This window comes from Cervus canadensis, chromosome 12 (assembly GCF_019320065.1).
Source record: "Cervus canadensis isolate Bull #8, Minnesota chromosome 12, ASM1932006v1, whole genome shotgun sequence".
Taxonomy (NCBI): domain Eukaryota; kingdom Metazoa; phylum Chordata; class Mammalia; order Artiodactyla; family Cervidae; genus Cervus; species Cervus canadensis.
The window spans coordinates 49,408,733-49,433,573 of record NC_057397.1 but is presented as its reverse complement, the minus strand read 5'-3'; the positions used below and the strand labels follow the sequence as shown (position 1 = coordinate 49,433,573).

At 33.5% G+C, this 24,841-nt stretch overlaps 1 protein-coding gene across 1 annotated transcript in view; it reads right to left on the bottom strand.

The window, feature by feature from the left end:
- CSMD3 (CUB and Sushi multiple domains 3) overlaps positions 1-24,841 on the bottom strand; it is a 1,309,925-nt gene that overhangs the window by 163,626 nt on the left and 1,121,458 nt on the right. Inside the window, exons 33-36 of the mRNA XM_043483744.1 lie at positions 15,216-15,329; positions 14,623-14,718; positions 12,847-13,050; positions 819-943 (exon numbers count right to left, since the gene is read on the bottom strand). Of these exons, the coding sequence (XP_043339679.1) occupies positions 819-943; positions 12,847-13,050; positions 14,623-14,718; positions 15,216-15,329 (539 nt within the window). The remainder of the gene's footprint in view (positions 1-818; positions 944-12,846; positions 13,051-14,622; positions 14,719-15,215; positions 15,330-24,841) is intronic.

Below are 24,841 nucleotides of genomic sequence, written 5' to 3'. Positions count from 1 at the left end.
ATAAAAGTACATAACATAGAAACATTCCATTCCATCCATTTCTGAGAAATACTGTTAAGCCTAGAGATTTTATAGCTATTTCAAGACCATGAGAGAGGAAGTCCAAGCACTAAGCCAATATGCTAAGTATTGCAGGACAGAGATGGAAAAAACCTGGGTCAGGAATGATACACTGAACCTTTGCAATAAACAACGCTTAAACCATCTTACTCAAAGATGCAATGTTATGTGGGGCAACATATTTTTCTTAACTGCTATGTAGTCATGAATTGTTTTTCTGTTACTTGAAGGTAAAAATGTAGAAGGAAATGGCAACTCACTCCAGTATTCTTGCCTAGAGAATCCCAGGGACGGAGGAACCTGGTGCGCTGCCATCTATGGAGTCGCACAGAGTCGGACATGACTGAAGCGACTTAGCAGCAGCAGCAGCAGCAGGTGAAAAAAATTAATGGTAAGCATCTTTCTTTAGGGCTTCCCTGATGGCTCAGCAGGTAAAGAATCCACTGCAATGCAGAAGACACTGGGGATGTTGGTTCAATCTCTGGGTCAGGAAGATACTCTGGAGGAAGAAATGGCAACCCATTCCCGTATTCTTACCTGGAAAATTCCATGGACAGAGGACCCTAGCGGGCTACAGTCCACAGGGTCACAAAGGATCGGACTCAACTGAGTGATTGAACACACACATCTTTTTTAAAATTCAGCCATGTAAGTCAAAAGCACTGGCTGAGATTCTAGAAATTATGTGCATCCTGTCATCTATGAAAAGATTAACTTCAAATATACAATGGAAAGAAGAAAAACTTAAATATTCTTACTTGAATGCCAGCTCCCTCTGGCACTGTGATCTTCCACACACAATTCAGATTGTTGTCATAAGGCTCAGGGTATCCAGGAGACAAAATAGTCCCTTTGCGCTTAGTTAAGATTCCCCCACAGGGCACTGAAAGTAAAGCAATCCGTGAGAGGAAGTTAATTCTAATGCAAAGGATTAAAACAAGCGAAAAGGTCAGCAATGACATAGACAGATACTAGACTTGCAGACATAATCAAATCATATTATGCTTTAAAACTCAAAAGAACATGAAAATTGTCTTCCTATAGCACAAAAACTTCCTATAGCACACACAAAAAAAGAATTAGACAACATTAAAGGATAACCTGGCAACAGCATATCTAAAGTCATTCTATAATTAACTCAATAATAGCATATTATTTGTATATTACTAAAATGTTCATTGACACAAGTTAAAAATTGTTCATATGTACATAAAGAATTTTTGAAGAATTATTTTATATTTATTATTTTCTCTTCATGTATCTTTTGAGTAGTAATAAAGTCCCTTTCAGAGTAATAATGAGATGATTACAATTATGTTATGATTATAACATTTATATAGAGCATACATACCAGTACTCTTGTAAACACTTTTACATATTTTACCTTATTAAAGCTTCCCAACAATCCAATACAAAAAAAAAAAAAAGCTTCCCAACAATCCAACAATATATGAATAAGTATCCTCCTCATTTTACAGCTGAGGAAATGGAAGCACTAACAGTTTAAATAAGTTTCTCAAAATCACAAAGCTAATCAGAGATGAAGATGGAGTTTGAACACTGGTAGTTTGGCTCCACATTCAAGTTGTTCAGTGTAAAGAAAATACTCAATAGGGTGACAGTCTGGTTATTGCCAGTACAACTACTACAGGAAAGAATATGTATGGAGACTTGTTCTGAAGACAGTAAAGACTTTTACCACTTTTTAAAGGTACCGATCTTAAAGAAAAATTCTTACACTGCTGGTAGTATCAGATTGACTCTGGGAATGACCAAACTTACAGTTTTAAATACTGTGTGATGTTGGACATGTCCTTGAATTCTCTGAAACTCAGATGCTTTGTTAAAAGATAATGCAATTGTTTCCAAGGGGCTTTTGTGGAAAGTAAATAGATATTATAATCTACATAAAGGGGCTTCTCTGGGGCCCAGTGGTAAAGAATCCATCTGCCAATGCAAGAGAAACAGGTTCAAAGCCTGGGTCGGGAAAAACCCCTGGAGAAGGAAATGGCAACTCACACCAGTATTCTTGCCTGAGAAATCCCATGGACAGAGGAGTCTCAAAAGATTCAGTTACGACTTAGCAACTAAACAATAACAATGCACATAAAGAAGCTTACACACTGCTTGAAACACAGTAAGAAGTCAGTAAATTATATTTTCTTTTGCTACAACTATTGTTATTTTATGTTCTAATGGCACTATGATCCTTGGACATGTGTCCTAATCTGGCTCTAATGATGAAATATCAGAATATATTTTTGTAATAATTTTTAAAGGTAATTATATAACTTTGTGTCACTTCTAAAACTGAATGCAAAAAATCTAGGGTAATTACTCAAAAGAATGCTACAAACTTTTTACATTGTCAAACTTTTAAATCTGTGTGATAAAGTATTTTTAAAGAAAATTTTAGCTCATCCTCCTTCTCATCCTTTCAATTCAAATGCTATCTCTCTGTGACCTACACCATCTTCTCATCTCTTTTTAAACACCGCTCTTCTGTAATGGCATCTATTACCATGTCATCTATATACTATGACTCCAGTGTTAGTCACTCAGTACTGTCTAACTCTTTGCAACCCCATGGACTGTAGCCTGCCAGGCTCCTCTGTCTGTGGGGATTCTCCAGACAAGAAAACTGGAATGGGTAGCCATTTCCTTTTCCATGGGATCTTCTTGGCCCAGGGATCAAACCCAGGCCTCTGGCATTGCATACTGTCTGAGGCACCAGGGAAGCCATATACTATGACTACTAAACATTTATCTCTAGCCATAACTTCTACCCAGATTTCTACAATAATATGTCAACTCAATATCTCAAAATTCACACGTCCAGATTAAGATTTTTGAAATTCTCCCTGATCTATACTATTTGCCCTCTCAGTAAATGTTACCACCTAATTCTTAAGCCAAAAATCTAGAACTCAATTCATCTTTCTTTTCAAAATCACATGTACATCTATATTCAGCCTATCAGCAAGCTATGTCAATTCTATCTTAAAAATATATCCGAAAGTTTACCAGTTCTCATCACTGATCATGATCTGCCAATCTAAATCAACATTAACTTTCTCCTCCACTTCTGCAATAGGCTTCTATTCAGTCTTATTGCTTCTATACCACTCCCATCCCTTACATTAGCCACAGTGATTTTCCAGAAACTGAGATTGTATCTTTCTATAGCTCAGTGAATTTCCATGACTTAGAAAAATTCTAACTCTTCCAGCCTTTGAGGCTCCATATGACTTGGCCTCTGCTCTGTCTCTCCCAATTCTTCTGTCATTCTTGCCATCATTCACTCTGTTCTTGACACCTGAGATTACTGTTGTGGCTTGCTTACCTCTTTGACTTTCATATATCCCACCCTTCTTCATTCATCTCATTTGGATTTAAAACAGCAGCATGCTCTGGATGTCTTCCTCTAACCTCCAGCCTCTGCTTTCTTTTGCTCCATAGCATTTACCACTATCTGAAACAAAAGTAAACTCCCTAAGGGCAGAGACATTATCCTCTTATTCAAAGCTATGTGGCCAGTGCCTAGAATGGTGCCTGGCACTTTGTTGTTATTGCTCAGACGCTAAGTTGTGTCCGACTCTTTGCAACTCTGTGGACTGCAGCATGCCAGGCTTCCCTGTCCTTCACTACCTCCCGGAGTCTGCTCAAACTCATGCCTTTTGAGTCAATAATGCTATCCAATCATTTCACCCTCTTTGTCCCCTTCTCCTCCTGCCTTCCATCTTTCCCAGGATGAGGCTCTTTTCCAATAAGTTGACTCTTCATATTAGGTGACCAAAGTATTGGAGCTTCAGTCGTCCCAATGAATATTCAGGGTTGATTTCCTTTAGGATGGACTGGTTTGATCTCCTGGCTGTCCAAGGGACTCTCAAGAGTCTTCTCCAGCATCACAGTTTGAAAGCATCAGTGCTTTGGTGCACATTCTTTTTTATGATCTAACGCTCTCATCCATACATGACTACTGCAAAAGCCATACCTCTGAGTATACGTACTTTGTCTCTGCTTTTTAATATGCTGTCTAGGTTTGTCATAGCTTTCCTTCCAAGGAGGAAGCATCTTTTAATTTCATGGCTGCAGTCTCCATCCATGGTGATTTTGGACTCCAAGAAAATAAAATCTGTGACTGTTTCCACATTTTTCCCAACTTTTAGTCATGAAGTGATGGGACCGGATGCCATGATTTTAGTTTTTTGGATGTTAAGTTTAAAGCCAGCTTTTTCACTCTCCTCTTTCACTCTCATCAGAAGACTCTTCAGCTCCTCTTCCCTTTCTGCCACTTGAATGGTATCTTCTGTATGTTTGGGGCTTCTTTGGTGGCTCAGACAGTAAAGAATCCACCTGCAATGCAGGAGACTTGGGTTTGATCCCTGGGTTGGTAAGATCCCCTTGAGGAGGGCATGGCAAACCACTTCTGTGTTCTTGCCTGGAGAATCTCCATGGACAGAGAACCCTGGCAGGCTACAGTCCATGGGGTTGCACAGAGTTGGAATGCTTGAGGTTGTTGATAGTTCTCCTAGCAATCTTGATTCCAACTTGTGATTCATCTAACCCAGCATTTTGCGTGATGTACCCTGCATGTAAGCTAAATAAGCAGGGTGACAATATACAATCTTGATGTACTCCAATTTTGAACCAGCCAGTTGTTCCATGTCTAGTTTTAACTGTTGCTTCTTGACCTGCATATAGGTTTCTTAGGATACAGGTAAGGTGGTCTGGCATTCTCAACTCTTGAAGAATTGTCCATAGTTTGCTGTTATCCACAGTCAAAGACTTTAGTGTAGCCAAGGAAGCAGATGTTTATCTGGAATTCTGTTGCTTTCTCTATGATCCAACGAATGTTAGCAATTTGATCTCTGGTTCTTTGCTCTTTTCTAAACTCAGCTTGTACATCTGGAAATTCTCAGTTCATGTGCTGCTGAAGCCGAGCTTGAAGGATTTTGAGGACTGTTTGCTAGCATGTGAGATGAGTGCAATTGCAGGATAGTTGAACACTCTTTGTCATTGTCCTTCTTTGGGATTGGAATGAAAACTGACTTTTTCCAGTCCTGGGGTTATGCTGAGTTTTCCAAGTTTGGACATATTGAGTGCAGCACTTTAACAGCATCATCTTTTCAATATTTAAATAGGTTACCTGGAATTCTATCACCACTAGCTTTGTTTCTAGTAATGCTTCCTAAGGCCCACTTGACTTGACACTCCAGGATGTCTGACTCTAGGTGAGTGACCACATTATCATGTTTATCCAGGTCATTAAGACCTTTTTTGTACAGTTCTTCTGTGTATTCTTGCTACCTCTTCTTAATCTCTTTTGCTTCTGTTAGGTCCTTATGGTTTCTTGCCCTTTATTGTACCCATCCTTTTATGAAATATTCCCTTGATATCTCCAATTTTATTGAAAAGATCTCTCTAATACTTGGTAAACTAAATAAATGCATGTTAAATAAATTACTGAGTGCCTGTCTATCTGTATAAATCTTATGATTATGTAAAGTTACTTTTTTACCATTCCTGCATCATTCTTTTCTACTAGTATTTTTCTAAAGAAGCCATATTTAATTCTACTTCACTTGTTTTTATTTTTCCCAAGAAAACACATTATAAGTGCATTCCCAGATGTGCGTTACCACATAATAATGTTTTACAAAGTTTTATATCCTTTGTATATTAATTATCCTAATATTTCTTTTCTATTTTAAAAATATTGTATATTTTTAATCCCTTCTAATCAGTATTATTCAATATAACATATAGATAAAGAAAACAGATTTTAGAATCAAGCAGCTTGGGTATAAATATTAATTCTTTTTTTTGTCTCTAAACAGGGGTTTCACTATCTATCTGTAAAAGAGAGAATATTCTTATCTGCCTCCTGGTCTTGGTGTCAATATTAAGTGAGATAATGCTTAATAGCACTTCATACAAATACTAGTTAATGCTATCCATTATTATATTTAATAGCTTTTTCATGACTGAATGGATGAGTAAAACAATGAATGAAGATTCAGATACTATATATATTTCTTCATCTGTTTCTCTCCACTGAAAAAAGACAGTGCGAACAAGTGTTGCCATGGATCCAATACAAGTAAAAATAGTTCTTTCTGGGTCTCTAAAGGACTTGAAAAAAACAAAGCTTGATAAGAGTGATGGGATAAGCAGCTAATTAGACAATTCTGCCTAAGGGAGGTAAGTGACATGTTCAGGATCTTTTCAAAAGATACCTCCAACAGAAATACTTATGCCTAAGGCCATATATTATCAGAGCTATTAGTGGCTACAGGGGCTTATTCAAATCACAGAATCTTAGAGAGAAGAGAGTTTTGGGTTTTAAGAGACTAAAAATTTTAAGAAATCTGAAGTGTAATAAGGTCAAATTTGGAAGATAAAGTTCAGTCTTCAGCAAATTTATCAAGTTTACCTCTGTCCAAAGTCCAACATTCTTATAAAAAACATTATTGTGCTTTATTATAATTTACCTAAGAACTACTTGATGAGACAGACTCACACAAGAATATTAAATATTGTTTTCTTATACAGGTTAGTTAAATTTGTGAATTACCTAATTCAGTGTCTGACCATTTTAACTATAAGTACAATTTGCATATAATGTCTAATGGGGCTGCTTTCAAGACAACAGTCTAATTTCAATATGTCAACTTTTTAAAAAAATTAATGAACATTTTATTTTATATTTTACTTATATCTACTATGACACAAAAAAATAAAAGTGTTGATAGCAGTAATAAGAACTGTGAAACTCAAACAATTATATTTGAGATGGAAATCACTAGAAATGTAGGTCACTGCTTTCATTTGTTTCAATTGTTGGATGCTCACTTGGCCTAAGCTATCATCTGAGTATTCACTGAACCAGTGAAGGGAGGGGAAATAAAATCATTATGTATAATACTCTGTAATAGATTAACAAAGATTATATTTAAACTTTAAAATATAAATAGAGAATTTGTTCTTTCTCAGAATAAAATTACCTATACAACATGAATATCTACTGTATATGTTTTACCTATGCCTCTTCCTGCAGATTCACAAGTGTCTTGTAGCTTCAAGATGGCTTGTAAAGGTCTAAGCAAGTAAACTGAGCAAGAATATCACCATGCAGTAAAAGCCTGAAGTTGAAAAATCATGGGTCCTGGACTTGGGAAGTTGGTCAGTTGTTCTACCTCTATAAACATTTATGAAATTATCAAATTTATCTGCTAAAATCCATTCATTGAACAAAAGTTTATTGAAAACCTCTTGTATGCCACATCCTCTTTTGTTGAGCAAAAAATAGAATATAGTGACAGGAAGAGGAGGGCAAGAAAGATTAGAGAAGCATCCTAACTATATATAATCTGGTGAATGGTTGCTGCTTAAAAGAAAAAAAAGAAAAAAGAATAAAGATATAAAGAACAAATGGATGATGAGTGGAAGAAAATTACTTTAGATAGGATGGTCAAGGAAGATATTCAGGTGAAAACTGGAATGAAGCAACGCAGTAAGCCCAAAAAGTATCTTGGGGATGATTTTCCAAGGGGAAAAAATAAAAAGTTCAAAGACTTTGAAGCAGTTAGAATTTTATCCAGATAACAGAAACTGAACACACATTACAGATAATTCTTTAATATAAACCTAAAATAACTCTGCCTTTGACTCATATTTGAATTAAGACATCAAGCCTTCTCTTTTCCTGAATTTTTGAATACTGAAAGACTAAATCATTTTTATTCATAACATTTAAAACTAAAAATATTTGTAGCTAAAAATAGAAATGCAAAGTATATTTTCATTTATGTAAAGACTAGCAGTGGGATCAAATGGTAAGACCTAAAGTGAGCTATCATCCAAGTGTCATTTAGAATCTAGTTCTTGTCTCGTACAAATCCCATATGTCCTTCTGTTATATATTCAGTTTTCTGGATTTATACCTGTTCTACAAAGTATACATTACTTTTAAAGTGACATAAAGTAATATGCCCCTTTTGTGTGATCTTGTCAGGAAACAGAAGCCATCTGATAAAATTTTCTATCTCTAAGTATGCGCTTTCAAACCAATGCAACATAAAAGGTAGTGTGTTTTATGTTTAAAGATCCACCATAGATGCACTCACATGTGTCTCAAAAAGCCCAGGTATCTAGAAAGAAATGGACTTTCGACAGAGACAGTGTAATGGCTCCCGAGTCCCTCATCTTTTCGCCTTAAAAGTAAAAAGTGAGGCTGAATCCATCTAGGCTAGGGATGACAGTCTGTTAGCATTTACTCTTGATGTTGCATGTCAGCCATGGCAAGGTCTCAAAGTCTTTCAAAAGCTTTAATGCTTGGTAGAAGCTTCTGCACTTGTTGAAATGAATTTATAGTCAAATGGCCTGATCTTCTTGTTCTTTACATGGATTCTTATTTCTTATGGCAAAAACACCAGGATTAATCAACTGACACATTTGACATATGGAAAAGCTTTGCAATAATCATGTAGAATAGGGGCCATCTTCTGCTTTAAACAAAAATATTTACAGTGTACAGTTCTTTTTCCATCACACAGAATATTTTATTTTTCTCTTATTTCCCTTTCCTCTTTCTAAACTATTGTTACATGGGTTTTTTTTCCTTCCTTCTTTAATGTCAGCTCATTTCTCCCTTTTATTTCTTTCCTAACATTATCATCATACCTTCATGGACAAAAGAAAATATAATATTTTGGATAATGTAATGTTCAAACCTTGATTAAACATATATTTTTCAACCAATTACAATAATGATAATCATTATTTTAATTTCAACTTTATTTTTATTTTAGACATTTAGACAAACACTGAAACCAAAGCAAATCATGAATATATGTCTATTGTTATAAGTCTGCTCTTTTTAAATCAACTGTCCTTAAATTTATAAATTGATGGAAAGAAATTTCACAACCCCTAAATAGAATATTCTAGTAATTACTATTATCTTCAAGAAAATTGTCATTATATTTCCCTAAAGCTTTTCTGAATATTTTAACTGAGAAAAAAATCTTGCCCTTAAGGAACTAAATTATCAGAGTTAGGAAAACTAATAGAAGCCCATGCTTTTAGACCTTTCCAAGATGCAAAAATCTTCAGCAGAAGATAATCTTTACATATAATAATTTTAAAGTGTCATTAAAACTACATATCAACAGATTAAAATCAATAATATCAAATCCTTTATGAACACTACATAGAAGTTCTTTATTTGAGATCCAATACTTTTAGAATTGAAGTTGTATGTTCTGATTTTATGGTGGAGAATTTGGAAAGCACAAAAACAACTTAATTTTTAAGTACTTACATGAGTCCAAGAACTTTGCCAAGGCTTTAAAATATGTAATAGCCACAATAAATCTATAACTTCCCTGTTTTGTTGATATGGGAATTGAGAATCAGAGATTATGCAAAAATTTTCAGACTCATGTAGTAATTCACCACAATTTAGTGTTAAAGTCAAAGCCTGTTACTAACCAAGATTCAATTGACCCTTATACTGAGAACCTACTACAGTTCCCAGTTATGAAGACTTTATTCAGTTTTTTATGATTTCTTACAAATTTTTTTCCATTAATTAGGACACTGTTGTGCATATGTTTGTTCTTTGAACACTCTAAATGGATAAATGAATGTTTTCAGTAATAGTTAAAGATTAATGAACTAGTTTATGCCTTTCCACAAATCTCTTTATCAATCTACTTTTATAATTGTCTTGAGGGAATTTTCATAATATATATGAAATGAAAGGAAGACAGCTACTTACTTCCATTGTATGGTATTAATATTTTCTATCACTATGTACATAAAGAAACTAAAAGTGACAGAGAAATGATGTAAATAATCACTGAGAAAAATGAGGCAGAAATAATGATTGATTCCTGATATTTAGGAAGCAATATTTAAAAATCCACTGTAAGGCTAAAGAGATTTATTATCTTTTGTCTTTCTTCAATTATTAAACTGAATTGAAGCAATGTAATTTCTGATTTATGCATATTGTATGACTAATTTTGGCCTAGACATAAAGGAACATTTCTCTCAGCTCACAGTCTTTTAGTATAATTAATTTATTTACATTTTATAAGGCTATGAACTCAACATATAGTGTGGTCATAAGGAAGAGCATTATCTATTTTCTCTTATGAGAGTATAAAAGTATAAAAGACCTTTTTGTTCCATTAACCATAGCTCTATGCTAGGTGCAAAAGAGGAGAAACATCAAGTGCAAATGATTTCTTCTCCTTTGCTTGCTGATTGTCAAAAATACACTTTAACAGGTTAAGAAATTCCAAATTCTAAAAAAGATATAGAATTTGAATTAGGAAATTAGCTTATAAGTCAAAACAAAAAGGAAAACACTCTTCTATCATGCACATTGAAGTATGGAATCAGAAAATATTTTCAAATCCTGCTCCTATGTTACTACTTATTAGGCTGTGTCACTTTTAAAGAAAACTGTTTGACCTCTTTAAGACTCAGTTTATTCACCTGTAAATTCTGAGAGTAACTTCTCCATAGGTTTGCTGTAAGAAGTTAATTCAATATGTCTTTATTGGTAAATTACTCAGAATGAAACTGGGCAAATGGGAAGTGTTAAATCATAGTCATACTAGAAACTGGTTATTTAGTTGAAAGACAAGAAAGTTGAGGAGTCATTTACAGGTTTCCAGTGTTTAAAATTACTTTCTGTATGTGGTTTTCAACAAATAAAAGAAAAATAAAAGAACAGTGCCCATTCCATTTACTGTAGAAGGAAGAATTAGATTCTTGGTTGTAAGAAAAATACTCTGTGAAATATGCAAGATGTATTCATTTGAGGGAGTAGTGATATCAAGTTCCTATAGAGATCTAGATCCTACATTTTTGTTTATGATAGACCCAATTTGTACTATTCCGTTCTATTTAATTTATGATAGTCCTAATTTGCACATTTTCCAAGCAAAATTATTAATGATGTTCTTATTTGAATGGTAAAAGATTTGAAGCAGTTTTGTCCTATACACAGTTTGTGCTCTATAAATGCATATCACCAAACTTTATCTTTACTCCTTCCTCAGTAGAAGTAAGTGTAACTTCCATATCATTTCAATTAAAACTGGCTTAAAATACATTATTCTAATTAAGTATGAACTAACATTATATTAATCTCTGATAAAATATGGTAAAATGTGTTTTTAATAGTTAAAAATAAATACTACTTACAATTTCTTTTCAGGTATGGCAGGATGTATTATTAAAAATAGATTTTATATATTTATAAATGTACATGCTATATTGTTTATATGTACACTTGTGTCTTCTCTATCACAAAGTAGAGAATTGAGACTATTAAAATAAAAACAAAATTTTACTTATCTTTTATTTAAAAAAAACCTTCCTCTCATTTTCCAATTTTCATGCTAATAAAATTTTAATGAGGAAGAACTCATTAGAACTATTTCTTAAGCTGAGATGAAGCTTTAATACTCTTCTTTTAGTTTTATAATATGTAATTAAAAAACTTAATTTCCAGACATGCTCTTGGAACAAAGAAGAAAGCATCTTCACTACAGTCTACATTTTCCACATTCAGGGAATTCTACAGGAGCCAACAGTCATTGTAATGATCCTGCAATATGATAAGATTCTAAACTATTGATATTGTTGCAATATGATAAGATTCTAAACTATTGATATTGTTATTGTTTAGAAAATGTTTTAACTGCTTCAAATAACTTAGCAGAGCTAAGTGTATAAAGCTTGCATTCTGTTTATCAATATAAACTGTATATGTGTGTTGTGTGCTCAGTCTTCAGTCATGTCTGATTCTTTGTGACCCCATGGACTGTAGTCTGCCAGGCTCCTCTGTCCAGGGGATTTTAAAGGCAGGAATAGGGGAGTGGGTTGCCATTTCCTTCTCCAGATGATCTTCCTGACCCAGGGTTCAAACCCACATCTCTTATGTCTCCTGAATTGTCAGGTGGTTCTTTACCACTAGCGCCACCTCAGAAGCCCTGGATATAACATTACAAAAATAGTTTCAAATAGTGAGATTTGACTAATCTTATTGTCATCTACTCATTTAAAGTGTTTCCACTTATATCTGTGAAAGACTGAGGAAATTTCTTATTTTACATTTTTATACATATATATAACTTAAATGGGGCTTTTCTGGTGGCTCAGTGGAAAAGAATCTGCCTACAGTGTAATGAGATGCAGGTTTGATCCCTGAGTGGGGAAAATCCCCTGGAGGAGGGCATGGCAACACACTCCAGTGTTCCTGCTTGGAGAGTTTCCTGGACAGAGGAGCCTGGTGGGCTACGGCTCATGGGGTCTCAATGAGTCAGTACAACTGAAGTGACTAAGTTTGCATGCATGTAACTAATAGAGAAAAGGAAAAAAAAAAGTATTAATGTGTATTTTCTAATTTCTTTGCTGATAAAACATACCCAGAAAAATCAATCACTGTGATCTTTAAAAGATAGGTAAATTCCTTATATATTAACATAGACATCTTTGCATAAATTTTAAAAATGAAAAGTGTTTATTTCAAAGGATGGTGATGTATAATAATTCCATATTAATAGCATTATAATTGTGTGTTATTGGAAATATGTATGTATATTTTCATTGATTGCATCACACCTCAATTGCATCAAATAGCCACTGTAATTTCCATATTTAGATACATCATAACTAATAAAGTATTAAATATTGACAGATGTAAGATAACTAATTTTGATATACAATATGTACAACACAAAGCATACAAATATATAAACTTACCAATACAGGTAGGTAAGGAATCATTCCATTGGGCCAAAGAATTCGGCACTGTATCACACCTAATTGCAATGGATCCATGGAGAATATATCCTGGGTTACATTCAAAAAGAACCAATGAACCAACTGCAAATTCATTGCCAATCCTTCTTCCAAACCTTGGTTCAGGCACAGAACTGCATTGTGTGGAACTTGTTCTAGGAACAGCTGCGTACAAATAATTGTGGATTTTAATTTCATGTTTGGTAGAGAAATACAGGTTTCAAAATGTGACTATACAAACATTTCAAAGAAATGTTTACTAACTCGAACTTTAGCTAACAATTTGAACATATTTATAAAAGTTTAAAATTTCATACATGATGAAATGAATACATTCAAAATGAATAAATATTGCTATTGTCATTAAGATTTTTTATTTAAAAACATTTTATTTTGGATTCTTTAAACAACATCAGTTACTTTCTGTTTTTTGTTTTACCATACCTTTATCAATATAACAATGTAGCTTGAGCAAAGATATTTCAATTTAAGGAATGGTAACAGAAAATTTTTTTTTTCTTTTTAAATTGGAATGCCAAGCATACAAAAAGCAGATGTCAGGTTATGTAAAGCAATGTCAATTTTTTTTTAACACTATTTGCTCCCTAAAAACACAGATTTTAAAAAAGCAAAAACAACACTTGATTAATTTCACAGCATAAACTTAGTTCTTCAAAACATGTTTGTTATTGATGAAGATAATAACTATGTTCAGGCTAAGCAGAACAGAAGTCAGACAGATTAACAACAATAGAAGCTTTAATTTAATAATCATACAATACCAAATTTAAAATTCCTTTTAAGTATGTTCTTCAATTGTGACATTTTTAAAGATAGAATGATAACAGGATGTTTTTTCTTTTTAAAACACATACAGATGGGATTAAGGAGTTTGACAATAGTCCAAAAAATGATAAGATGAATTCCAAATAGATAGATTCCTCTTATGTCACTTGAGTGAAAATAATTTCATTTGTTAGAGTGCCTTTTAAAAATCATAATACCACGCATTGTTACAGAGGGACTGTTATTAAGAATGAAACAGTGTGATATTATAGCCAATATTATAATTAGAAAAAGAGGGTTTAATAAGAATATCAAATCACAAATGTTTATAAATTTATTTGGAATGAAGTTCAAGATACATTTGAGAATAACTACATTGAACATATATAATTCAAACAAAATATTCAGATGATAGCTCTTAATTTAGTTTTATATAATGTGGAAGTTTGTCTATTATAAGTGACAAAAAACTATGTAAACTGACTTTGAATTGCACAAAAGTCATGAAGAAAGTCTGAATTCTAAGAGAATGAGAAACTGCAATTTTAGAATGGAGTAATGATTTCCTTGGCATGTCTAAGTGCATCAGCACAGAAAGCTTGAACATTCTTAGAGTGCTAGACTATAAGGAAACAGAATATGTAGAGTGAAGCATTGTCAAAAAAAAAAGATGTTTTGAAAACAGTATGTTAAAAACAAGGAAAAGCATGCAGTTTGCTTGAGAATGATGATGGAAGCAATAGATTTTTTTTTTTTTTTTTTTTTTACTTTGGTCAAAGTAATAATGCTTTAATAATGGGGAAGGGGAAAAGACAAAACAATTTTTTTTTAAAGCACACAACTTTTATCTGTCCTATATGGTTATGAGGCTCTCATCATTCAACAACTCTGAACATAGCATGGAAACTGATTACATTCCTTAGTGTGTTTCTATGCTACAGGGTCACTTACCTTGATAAACAAAGTGAAATCCCTTAGCTGTTATTGGTCCAACTGAAGTAAATCGAATTGTGATCTGATTACCTGAACTCAGTGGAAGTGATTCTCCTACTCAACAAAACAAACACTAAGATATCATAAATAATTTCATTCAGTAAACCTAACAAATTACACTAATTTACACTGTCATTTGAAAACATCAATCTATGCTCTATTAAATTACTTTAATATATTCTACCACTAACAATATATTATTTTGGGTTCAGCTTCAATTGCAACCTTTTCTTTTTTTTACTGGAAGGCTTTTAGTACATTTTGATAATATTGCCTCATTCTTAAAGAATCTTTAAATATTACATCAAACACCATGGACAAAGTGACCAAATACTATATTTACTTGATTATGATCCCAGAAAATGGTTATATTTTTATCAAGAGTCTGAATTACTGTTGCGTTTCTATTCTTTTTTTAAAAAAGTAATGACTTTATGTTCAGTTTACTTTATTTCTAATATGGATGATATAAATCTCAACTTTCACTACATTACCAATCAAAGTCAGTCTTTTATCAATAACTGATGCATGGCAGTTCTAGTAAAGGATACCTGAATGGGATCCTGAGAGGGAAGATAACAGAGAAGATTGCTGAGTTGGCCCATCATACACCTCAACAACATCGTGGAGTGATGTCTGGAAAAATACAAACTGGCCAAACACCACTGATCAACAGGAACCAGGAGAAGCAAACAAATCACCAATCATCCAAAAATGAAAACGAAAAACAAACAAACAAAAAAAAATAGAAAGAGGAGGAGAGAGAGAACAAAGTATTACAATATAATAGTCATCTTTCTTTTTTCTATCTTTAAAAGAGGATGTGTGCCAATTGGTTGATATGCCTAACACATATACTTCAGGTCATAAAAGTAATGAACATGACCTAAATGCAATAAAATGTTAAGAAGACTGTTTTTAAAGTAAATTAAATGGGTATAACATTTAATTTAGCTCAGAAATCATAAGGTTGGTAATTAATAATGTATAACAACTACTTTTTAATGTTTCCATTGGTAGTTTGATTGTTTTCACTTTGTGACTCTCTTCTCTTTTTCTAATTTTTTTCCCCTCTTTTAGATGACATAGACAAAGTTTTAGTTTAGGGGATTCAGTTTAGGTTGCTTTTAAAATGCTATTCCATTATAAGTAATAGTGTTTAGAAACATATAGCAAGATACTTCTAAGGTACAGTGTTTAATCCACATTCTGAATTGAAAATGATCCCTAACCATTTATTGTTATTCTTCTACTAAAATAAGGACATATTATTTATCATTTCTAAGAAATTAAGATATTTTAATTTTAATTAAGATATACAATTTTACCAAATTATTGCTTTTTCATGGTAAGTACAGATCTGACACACTTACCAACAGTTTTATATATGCCTCCTTTTAACTTCATTTTGTACTTTTCCTTTAATAATATATTAACTTTACATGCAGAAACTACTCAAACTATAACTTAAAAGAAGGAACCTGTTACAGAGAAGAAATCAACTAGTGTTTTATGTTTTAAAAAAGTGAAATAGGTAATAAAATTCATCCTTAAAACATTTCATTGAATAGAAAAATTGTGGGGTCTAAAAGAGTATGATTTTTTTAACATTTAATAATGTAAAAGCAAGGCAGCTTTTATAAATTCAAAATCATATATTGTAATTAAACTTACATTGAACAAATACTTATAAAGTTCTTCATATTTTACCCCTTAAATCAAGATTATGGTTATCCTACAGTGGTCATATGAATACAGGTTTATTCATTTGAAACATACTGAGTTTTGCATATGAACCCACACACATGATACTGTAAACAAAGCTACATGTATTTATTTTTGGCCTGCTAAAATAAGCTGGTGATCTCAGTCCAGTTCTTTGTGGGGTAAAATAAAATAAGCACAGATTGAGTGTTGTTACCATAGGATAATTCCTGAACTGTAGAGGGCTGAATTTCAAAAGTGATCCTCCTTAAAACACTATTTCGATGTCATGGAAACAAGTTTATGTTTCTATCAAATCACATACATGTAGCCAATTATTTTAATGGTTTACAACTCTTATGAAAAAATTTCAGTTCAGATCTTTTTTAAAAATCCATATTTGAGTCTACCAAATCCAAAGCTATTTCAAAATTACTCCTAAAAATATTAAGAAAGTTTTTGTTTTCTGTTTTTGCATTTGTTTAGATTGATGTTTGAATGATCTAATTTCAAATGTGTCTTGAAAAGTTTCTGTTAAAATGCAGATGTTGCCACTATCTTTCCAAGTGCCCCCCCATCCCCTACCCCATCAAAATCAAGGTAGCCTAATCATCAGAACTTTGCTAAGTCAAGTAGGCTGTGCAACAAGACTCTTGGCAGATAACATTCTTTCTCTGTATGTTTATGGGGGTCATTAGGGGAAAATGTCAAAATGCAACATACTTTATCTCTGTCTCCAAAATAGCTCTGTCTTTCTAAATATCTCAAATAGTCGATGGCTATGCTACTCTGAACAGGTCTGATCTCGTCTAAATATTTCAAATAATCCAAATTTCCAGGCAAACCACTACATTTACAAATAACATATAAAACAACTAACATACACAGTGATCCAAGATCCTTTTCTAAGGAAAAAGAGAAAAAAATACTCCCTCTTTTTTCCTCTTTGTAAGCTTCTTATTCTCAATTATCACTTCTTCACAGTAGACTATAGTTTTGTGTCACCTATAGATTGAGTATGTTGAGACTATGGCTTTTAATGACATAGTCAGTAATATGACATACTTACATCATATTAAGTAAAGAAAACTACTCTTTTGAGAGGTATTAGTCTGTAGTTATTGTAATTGTCTGATGAGATTGGGGAGAAATTGAGATGGGTAGGAGATGAGAGAGTTGAGTATTGAATCTTTCTTTCTTTCTTTTTTTTTTTTTTGAATTTTTCTTTATTAAACAATCAGTAAGCTACTTCTCTTGAACTGCAACCTTACTCTGCAGTAATATGGTCAATGGAAATCTTAAATTAAAAAGTTTTTACTAGGCAAAAACTTTGAGAGGGTACTGAATCATTATATGAAAGTGAAATTTTAAGGTACGTGTTGAATAAGTGTTTTGTATATGAAAACTCAAGAGCAGCTGCATAGTGATCTCATTTCCTACATAGTCTCAGGTTAACTACTGGCTTACCAAACTGATGCATTACAATTCTGAACCAAATCTCCCCTTCTCAGTCAAAAGTATCAAGAATTAAATGGCTTCCCCTCTGTTTGCCTACTCATTCAGCCTCTAAATATCTAAATTTACTTAGTTTTCATATGTTCAGATAGCTGTAGATCCTTTGATTCTAAAATGTTCTGAATAGCCAACTGTACCCTTTGCAACAACTTCCCTGGTGGGTCAGATAGCAAAGAATCTGTTGGCAATGCAGGAGACCTGGGTTTGATCCCTGGGTTGGAAAGATTCCCTTGGGGAAGGAAATGGCAACCCACTTCGGTATTCTTGCCTAGAGAATACCAAGGACAGAGCAGCCTGGCGGGCTATAGTCTATAGGATGGCAAAGAGTTGGACAAGACTGAGAAATTAACACTTTCACTTTCTTCCTTCACCCTTTGCATAGTTCAGACTAAAGTAGAAAGGAAAATGTGAAAGGTTTTAAAGTGGACCAAAAGGTAACTGGATGTTGTTTTTTTCTAGCACATCATTCTGTGTTACCTGTGTTTATGGGGACTGTGGTATAATGCAAAGGATTTTTATTATCCAATGGACAGACCAATTTTGCAAGCTTGTAAATTCATTCCAGTATTCTATTAATGTCTCTCTATCAATTCATCAACCTATTTTGTTATTTGAATTCTTTCTTGAACTGTTGTAACATTTTACTAGGTCCCTCATTAATTAATGACTTAAATACAAAATTTAACATGTTTATTTTAGATTTGTATGGAAGTCATGATTAATGTTGTTAAAAAGAAATATTTTTTAACACTGGTCTAGCATCTCATACCTCAACTTAATAGCTAGATGACCACCTTTCCCCCCTAAGGCTACAAATAAGCCCAAAAGTCTGGACTGACCATGCGTTCTGGAATGATTAGCAACTCTCTTCTTTTTCTTAGTTTCCAACAGAGAAACAGAATTCTTTGCATCTCAGCTCCAAGCTCTTCTTTCTCCATCTCTGGGGATTTCATGTAGATATCAAAAGCATTTTGCTCTCAAGCTATTAGAGTAGGTTATAAACACTAAGCACTTTCTTAAAGGAAACACCATTTTAAAGGAATTTTTCCTTCTTTATGCATAATAAATGATAAAAAACATCTTTTACTCTTTTGTTAAAAATCTATTTTTATAATATTTTATATATTACTGCAAGCTAGATAAAGGAAGACAAGGAAGCTTCAGTTCAGTTCAGTTTAGTTAAGGCAGAAATAAACATGTAAAAATAGCTACAAAGAAGCCAATGCAAATAACCTATTATTACACCTGAAACTATTTCTGAGCCTCTTAACTTCCATATATTTTACCCTAGAATACAGTTTATTAATTCATCTAATATTTATTGATTCTATTTCTATGATGTACCAGGAACTAAGTGCTGGGGTTAAAGAGAGATAGATGTAGAAAGGGTCCCTCCTTTCAGGCCTCATTAATTATATTTGTGGTCATTTTAGGTGACTCCTTATCTTTAATTGATGTATGACAAGGTGTTAAATTAACCAATTAAATTAACTATAAACCAACAAAGTTACTTTGGGTATGTCTTCCCTCACAGATCATTGATATGCTAATCATTTAATCTATTCTTCAAAGCAAGTCCTCTACTAGCAACTTATAATGGGCAACATTTGAGTCAGAGTCCCAGACTGCATTTTAAAGAAATCCATAATTTGGATTTTTAAAAATCACTTAAATAGTCCATTTAAATGACTCAAGTAGAGGAAACCTCTATCTTAGATGATGTTGGTTAGGATTCTTACCTCAACTTCAAAATTTTGTCCGAGTTCATTCATTTGCTCTCCCACAAGCAAATAAACTCAAATGGAAACCAGACATTTTGTCTATCTACTCTTGTTTGTATATAAAACAAGGTTTACTTGACATTTAATTTTTACAGTATCATATTCAACCAAGACAGACAAGCAGGGTTCTATTTACTGAGAAGGTTTACACGGTTTAAATGCTCACCAAAGTTTCAAAGATCATTTGTTTCCTATTTTCACTGAATTCTGTCCAATCCTTACTCCTATAATCATGTTCATTTAACTTTCAGGACTTTGTCTACTCTACTTAATTTAACCATTTCAAATGTAGGCCAATAAATAATGACAGAGGCCTCACTGGGATGGCAGAGAGAAACTCCTGAGCCTTTGTATGGCTTAACTATTAGAATATTCTGCACAGACCAACAGTCTCTCTTAAAACATTGTGGAAAACAGTACAGTGAGTGTTTAGGGTGTGACATAGTACACTACATAATTTAGTGCCCAGAATGGTGTACATTTGTTAAAATAAGAAAAAATGGAATAAAGAAGGCAAAGTTCTTTTCCCACTAAACTCTACTCTGGAATATTACTGAATGTTCCACCATTGCTTAAGCAAGTTAGAAACTCTTCGATGTTAGTTTTCATTTTTGTGCCATCAAAATAACACTGTACACAGACTCACTGATTTAGCAATTAATTAACTTTAAATGAGGATAATAAACAATCATGGACATGGTTACTGTTATTCAGTATCAGGACTGGAGTTATTGAGTTAAAAAATGAACACTGAGTTCATGCAAATAAAGAAGAGTTTCATTTTGTTTTGCCAAATGTGTTATTCTCTCAGAAGGGAATAATCACAGAGCATTCCAATGTATTGCTAGTGTAAGAAGGGAAAAACTCAGAGTGAGACTGAGCCAGGACTAAGGGAGCCGATCTAAGCACTTCAGGAAAAGGGGGTGAATAGTTAAAATGTCTAAGAGGTTGTGATAAATTCAGGTCTGATTCAAACTTGCTTTGAGGTATAAGGGTTCTAATTTTGTAGAAGAAAGTGGGTTAGTAGGTCTTTCTGGGCAGTGGTAGTTCTAGTGGTCAGACGGGTAGTGCCTTATTAATTATGACGCCAAGGTACTAAAAAGACACAGCATCTTCGCTCCTTGACAGAATGGATAAAGCCGCTTAAAGACCGTCAGCATCTGCAAATTAGCAGATTTAGAAGGACTAATGTTTTCAAATAAGCAATCTATTGGTCTGAAATGCCTCAATTAGGGCATTTCAGTAAACTGTATAATGAAGTTAGGGATTCTGGTTCTAGAATCAGACTCTCAAGGATTGACTCTAGGACAAGCCACACAAAGAAGTCACTTCAGCTTTCCATGCCTCAATGGCATCATCATCTGTAAAATAGGAATACAAGTTCCTAACTCATAGGATGTGAATATTACATAAATTGATACTTGTAAAACAGACTGAACAATGCCTGAAATATAGTGGTAAATATAAGTTACTGTTACTAATAACTCAGTTTCTTTTTAAAATATATTGCTACTAATTCAATCGAAAAATTTACTGACAGGCAAAATTTAATTGACCTTTGAGGTTAAATACACTATCTTTTCTAATTCTTTGTTTTTCATACATGCATATTTAGAATGAATGATAGAACTGATTGAGTCAGAAGAATATCACAGCTATTTAAATCAAGGTACATTTGTCTTTTGAATTCAATATGGCTATTACTTCTCTAACTACTTGATTTTGCATTCTATACTTTTGGGTGAAATATGAAAATGTAATTAGCAGCTTTCTGTAAGGGCTAAGAAAAGGGCTGCAAGGTGAGAGCATTCATCTTTTGTTTTGTTTACTCCATTCACCTTAAGCCCAAGCCATTTTATTTCAAAGGCATTGAAATTCCATCACAAAAGAAATAGTTTCACACAGAAGGGAGTCTGGGTGGAGAAAAGAATAGAAACCTAAGAAACATACAAATTCCTATTATACCTCAGCATGATTCTCAATATGCCTGGTACTCTTTTGGCAAAATTTATACATTTTTCTGTATTCTAGAATTCATTTTGATAATATTAGGCACTCAGCTGATTGGTCGCTTCATTACGAATTTTTAATAATTCACCCTCTATTTTGCTCAGCTTGCACTTTAGTCATCAAAACAGCACAGAAGGAAACACACATATACACCCACACTGTGAACAGGACAGAAATAAAGAAGATTCAAAACAAAGATGTGTTTAGACTTGATTATGGGCAAAAGCATAAAAAAATAACTGTTGGTGACATAAGATATCAAAAAGTTTGTCTAGCTTTATATGACTTTTGTCTCATACTTTCATCTTATGTGAACATTTCAAAATACTAGTGTAGAACTATCCATGAATGCAAAAGACTTCCTTTTAAAATTAATAACATGTAAAGAACTCTTGGTCTATGGGGTCTCAGAGTCAGTCACACAAGCACACACAGAACTCTTTGCTCTCTATGCTCTGGCTGCGAAATGACTTGTGTAAATAGCTTCAAGGTTGCATTTTGGAGATCATTATACTACTACTTGAATACCTCATGATTTCAAAAGCTGTCTCACTTAAAGATTAAGTACAAGGTATCCAATTAAAACTTCAATTTTATAAAATATATATATATATATATACAGATAGATATGTTAAATATATGACAATTTACTTTCAAAATACCAAAAAGCAGAACTTTTAAAATCAGTGCCAAATAAAATCAGTGCTACTTATTTCTAGAACATCATCTATTGAAGAAGGAATTCATAGGGCCTGAACTCCATCTCAGGCCTGTCCGTGCTGGCTGTGCTCGACTGCCTCTCCAGTGGACTCTGAACTCTCTGCTTAGTGCCTGTGAGGACGACAATGGAAGGATAAGACCCCCTCCAGACAGAGGAATCCTGAAGATCACATCCAGGCTACTCATACCGTAATCACACCTGTCTCCGGACAGGTCATAAACTTTTTTCGTATCTGTCAAGATGTAATCACAGGCTTATCGATTATTAACTGGTTGGAATGTAACTGCGGGCTTATTGACTATTGACTGTTTAAGACACGTACACATGGGGCAGGTGGTGGGTTTAGACACGTACGCATGGGGTATAAAAGATTTTCACAAATGCTGGACGGGGTCCTTGGCTAAGAGGAGACTCTGCCTTGGGCCCGCCGGCGTAATAAACTGCACTCCACTATCTGCATTGTCCTTCTGAGTGAGTCTGTTTCCCGGAACGCTATAACACTATCACTAGAAATGTTTGATAGAAGTTGCATTAATTGACATAATAAGTGAGAGTCTCATCAGTATTTTGGGAAGTTTAACATTTTCACACAACAGTGAGATTCCACATACTCTTTTTGTTTTTATTTTTAGTTGTATAATGCTATTAAACTGAACTCACAATGAGGCACTTTATATGAATACAGTATTTTAGTTAAGGTGAGTCAAGGGAACGATATACTAATTATTTACGGGCTATTGAAATATCCACACAGAAGCTTGACTCCATCCTGGATGTTGGGGCCAATCCTGCCTTTGCTGCTTAGTCACTCAGTTGTGTCTGACATTTTGCAACACCATGGACTGTAGCATGCCAGGCTTCCCTGTCCTTCTCTATCTTCCTGAGTTTTCTCAAACTAGAGCAAACAATTTCTAAGTTCTAGGTTATCAGCTCACAGAGAACAATGAAACCATTATGACTCTGAAAATAAATATAACAAAATCTTATTATTGCTATTTTGTAATAATTGGAAAATAAAACATGGCATTTAAAAAAGAAATTCATTGCATCACCATAGCACCCAATTATCCAGTAGCTACATGGTGCAGAAATCTAGTCCTGCTTCGAACTCATAACAGTAAATGAAGTCCTACTTTATTTTCCTGTAGCAATTTCTTGTGTGTTACTCTGTCAACTCACAAATGAGTTTTACTGAATAATCTGTAATATTTATTTCAGGCTTCTTTAAAACTGGCTTTCTGTCAATAATGTGACCATCTGCTTACAAACAAAATTTCAAAACTGCCTATTTGACATATTTTAAATATTTAGGCATTGTAAAAAACACTCTTGTAACAAATATAGTTCAATTTTATTTAATTGTTCCAGGAGCAAATAACCATTCAACTGCAAGCCAGTAGCTTATTTTCAATTCTGCAGTTGTAACATTTCCCATTAGCTGAAAATTAATTCGATGCTTAAAAAACAATGAAATCTAGAAAAACACAATAAGCAATTCTACTGTATGTTTAAAAGTATTAAAACAGAAAAGCAAAATTAAAAGTTTCAAGTGTTGGAAAACTCTATTAACACTTCCTTTTACCTCAATTTCAATTTGGATTAGTGTTTCTCTTTAATTAACCTTAAGATATTTTTCTACACATTTGGCAGATTATGTCTGCCAAACCCCAACTATGCTAGAGAGATTTAGGTCATGAAAATATTCTCACATGGACTATAAATTTGTGGAATTGCTTCCAAACATACACAAAGTAGAGAGAGTACCAAAATAAATGAAGGAAATGACAACCCACTCCAGTATTCTTGCCTAGAGAATCCCATGGACAGAGGATCCTGGCAGGCTACAGTCCACAGGATCACACAGAGTCAGACACGACTGAAGCCACTTCGCATGCACAAACTCATTATCTGTTTCAACACTAATCCACACGCCAATTTTGTTTCATTTGTTTTCTTTTACACCTTGTCTTGTATTTCCAAACTGAGAATACTTTAAAACAACATCCGATACCATAACTTTTTTGATGAAAACTCCAGTATTTATCGTTAACAGATAACCTTAAATAAACAATGTAATTACTATATCTAACAAAAATACAAATAATCTCTATTACCTAATAACAATTTCTTGATTCCATTTCCCCAATTTTCTCCAAAGGGAGGATGAGAGAAAAGAAAAAAACAAACAAACTGCTCTTGTAGTTGCATTTGTCACAAAAGGATCCAAACAAAATTTATAGATTTCCTTTGGTTGATATGTCACTAAAGTCTTTTAATGTGAAAAATCTCTGTTGTTGTTGTTGTTTAGTTGCCCAGTCATGTCCAACTTTTTGTGACCCCATGGACTGCAGCATGCAGGCCTCCCTGTCCCTCACCATCTCCCAAAGTTTGCCCAAGTTCATGTCCATTGCATCGGTGATGCCATCTGCCATCTCATCCTCTGATG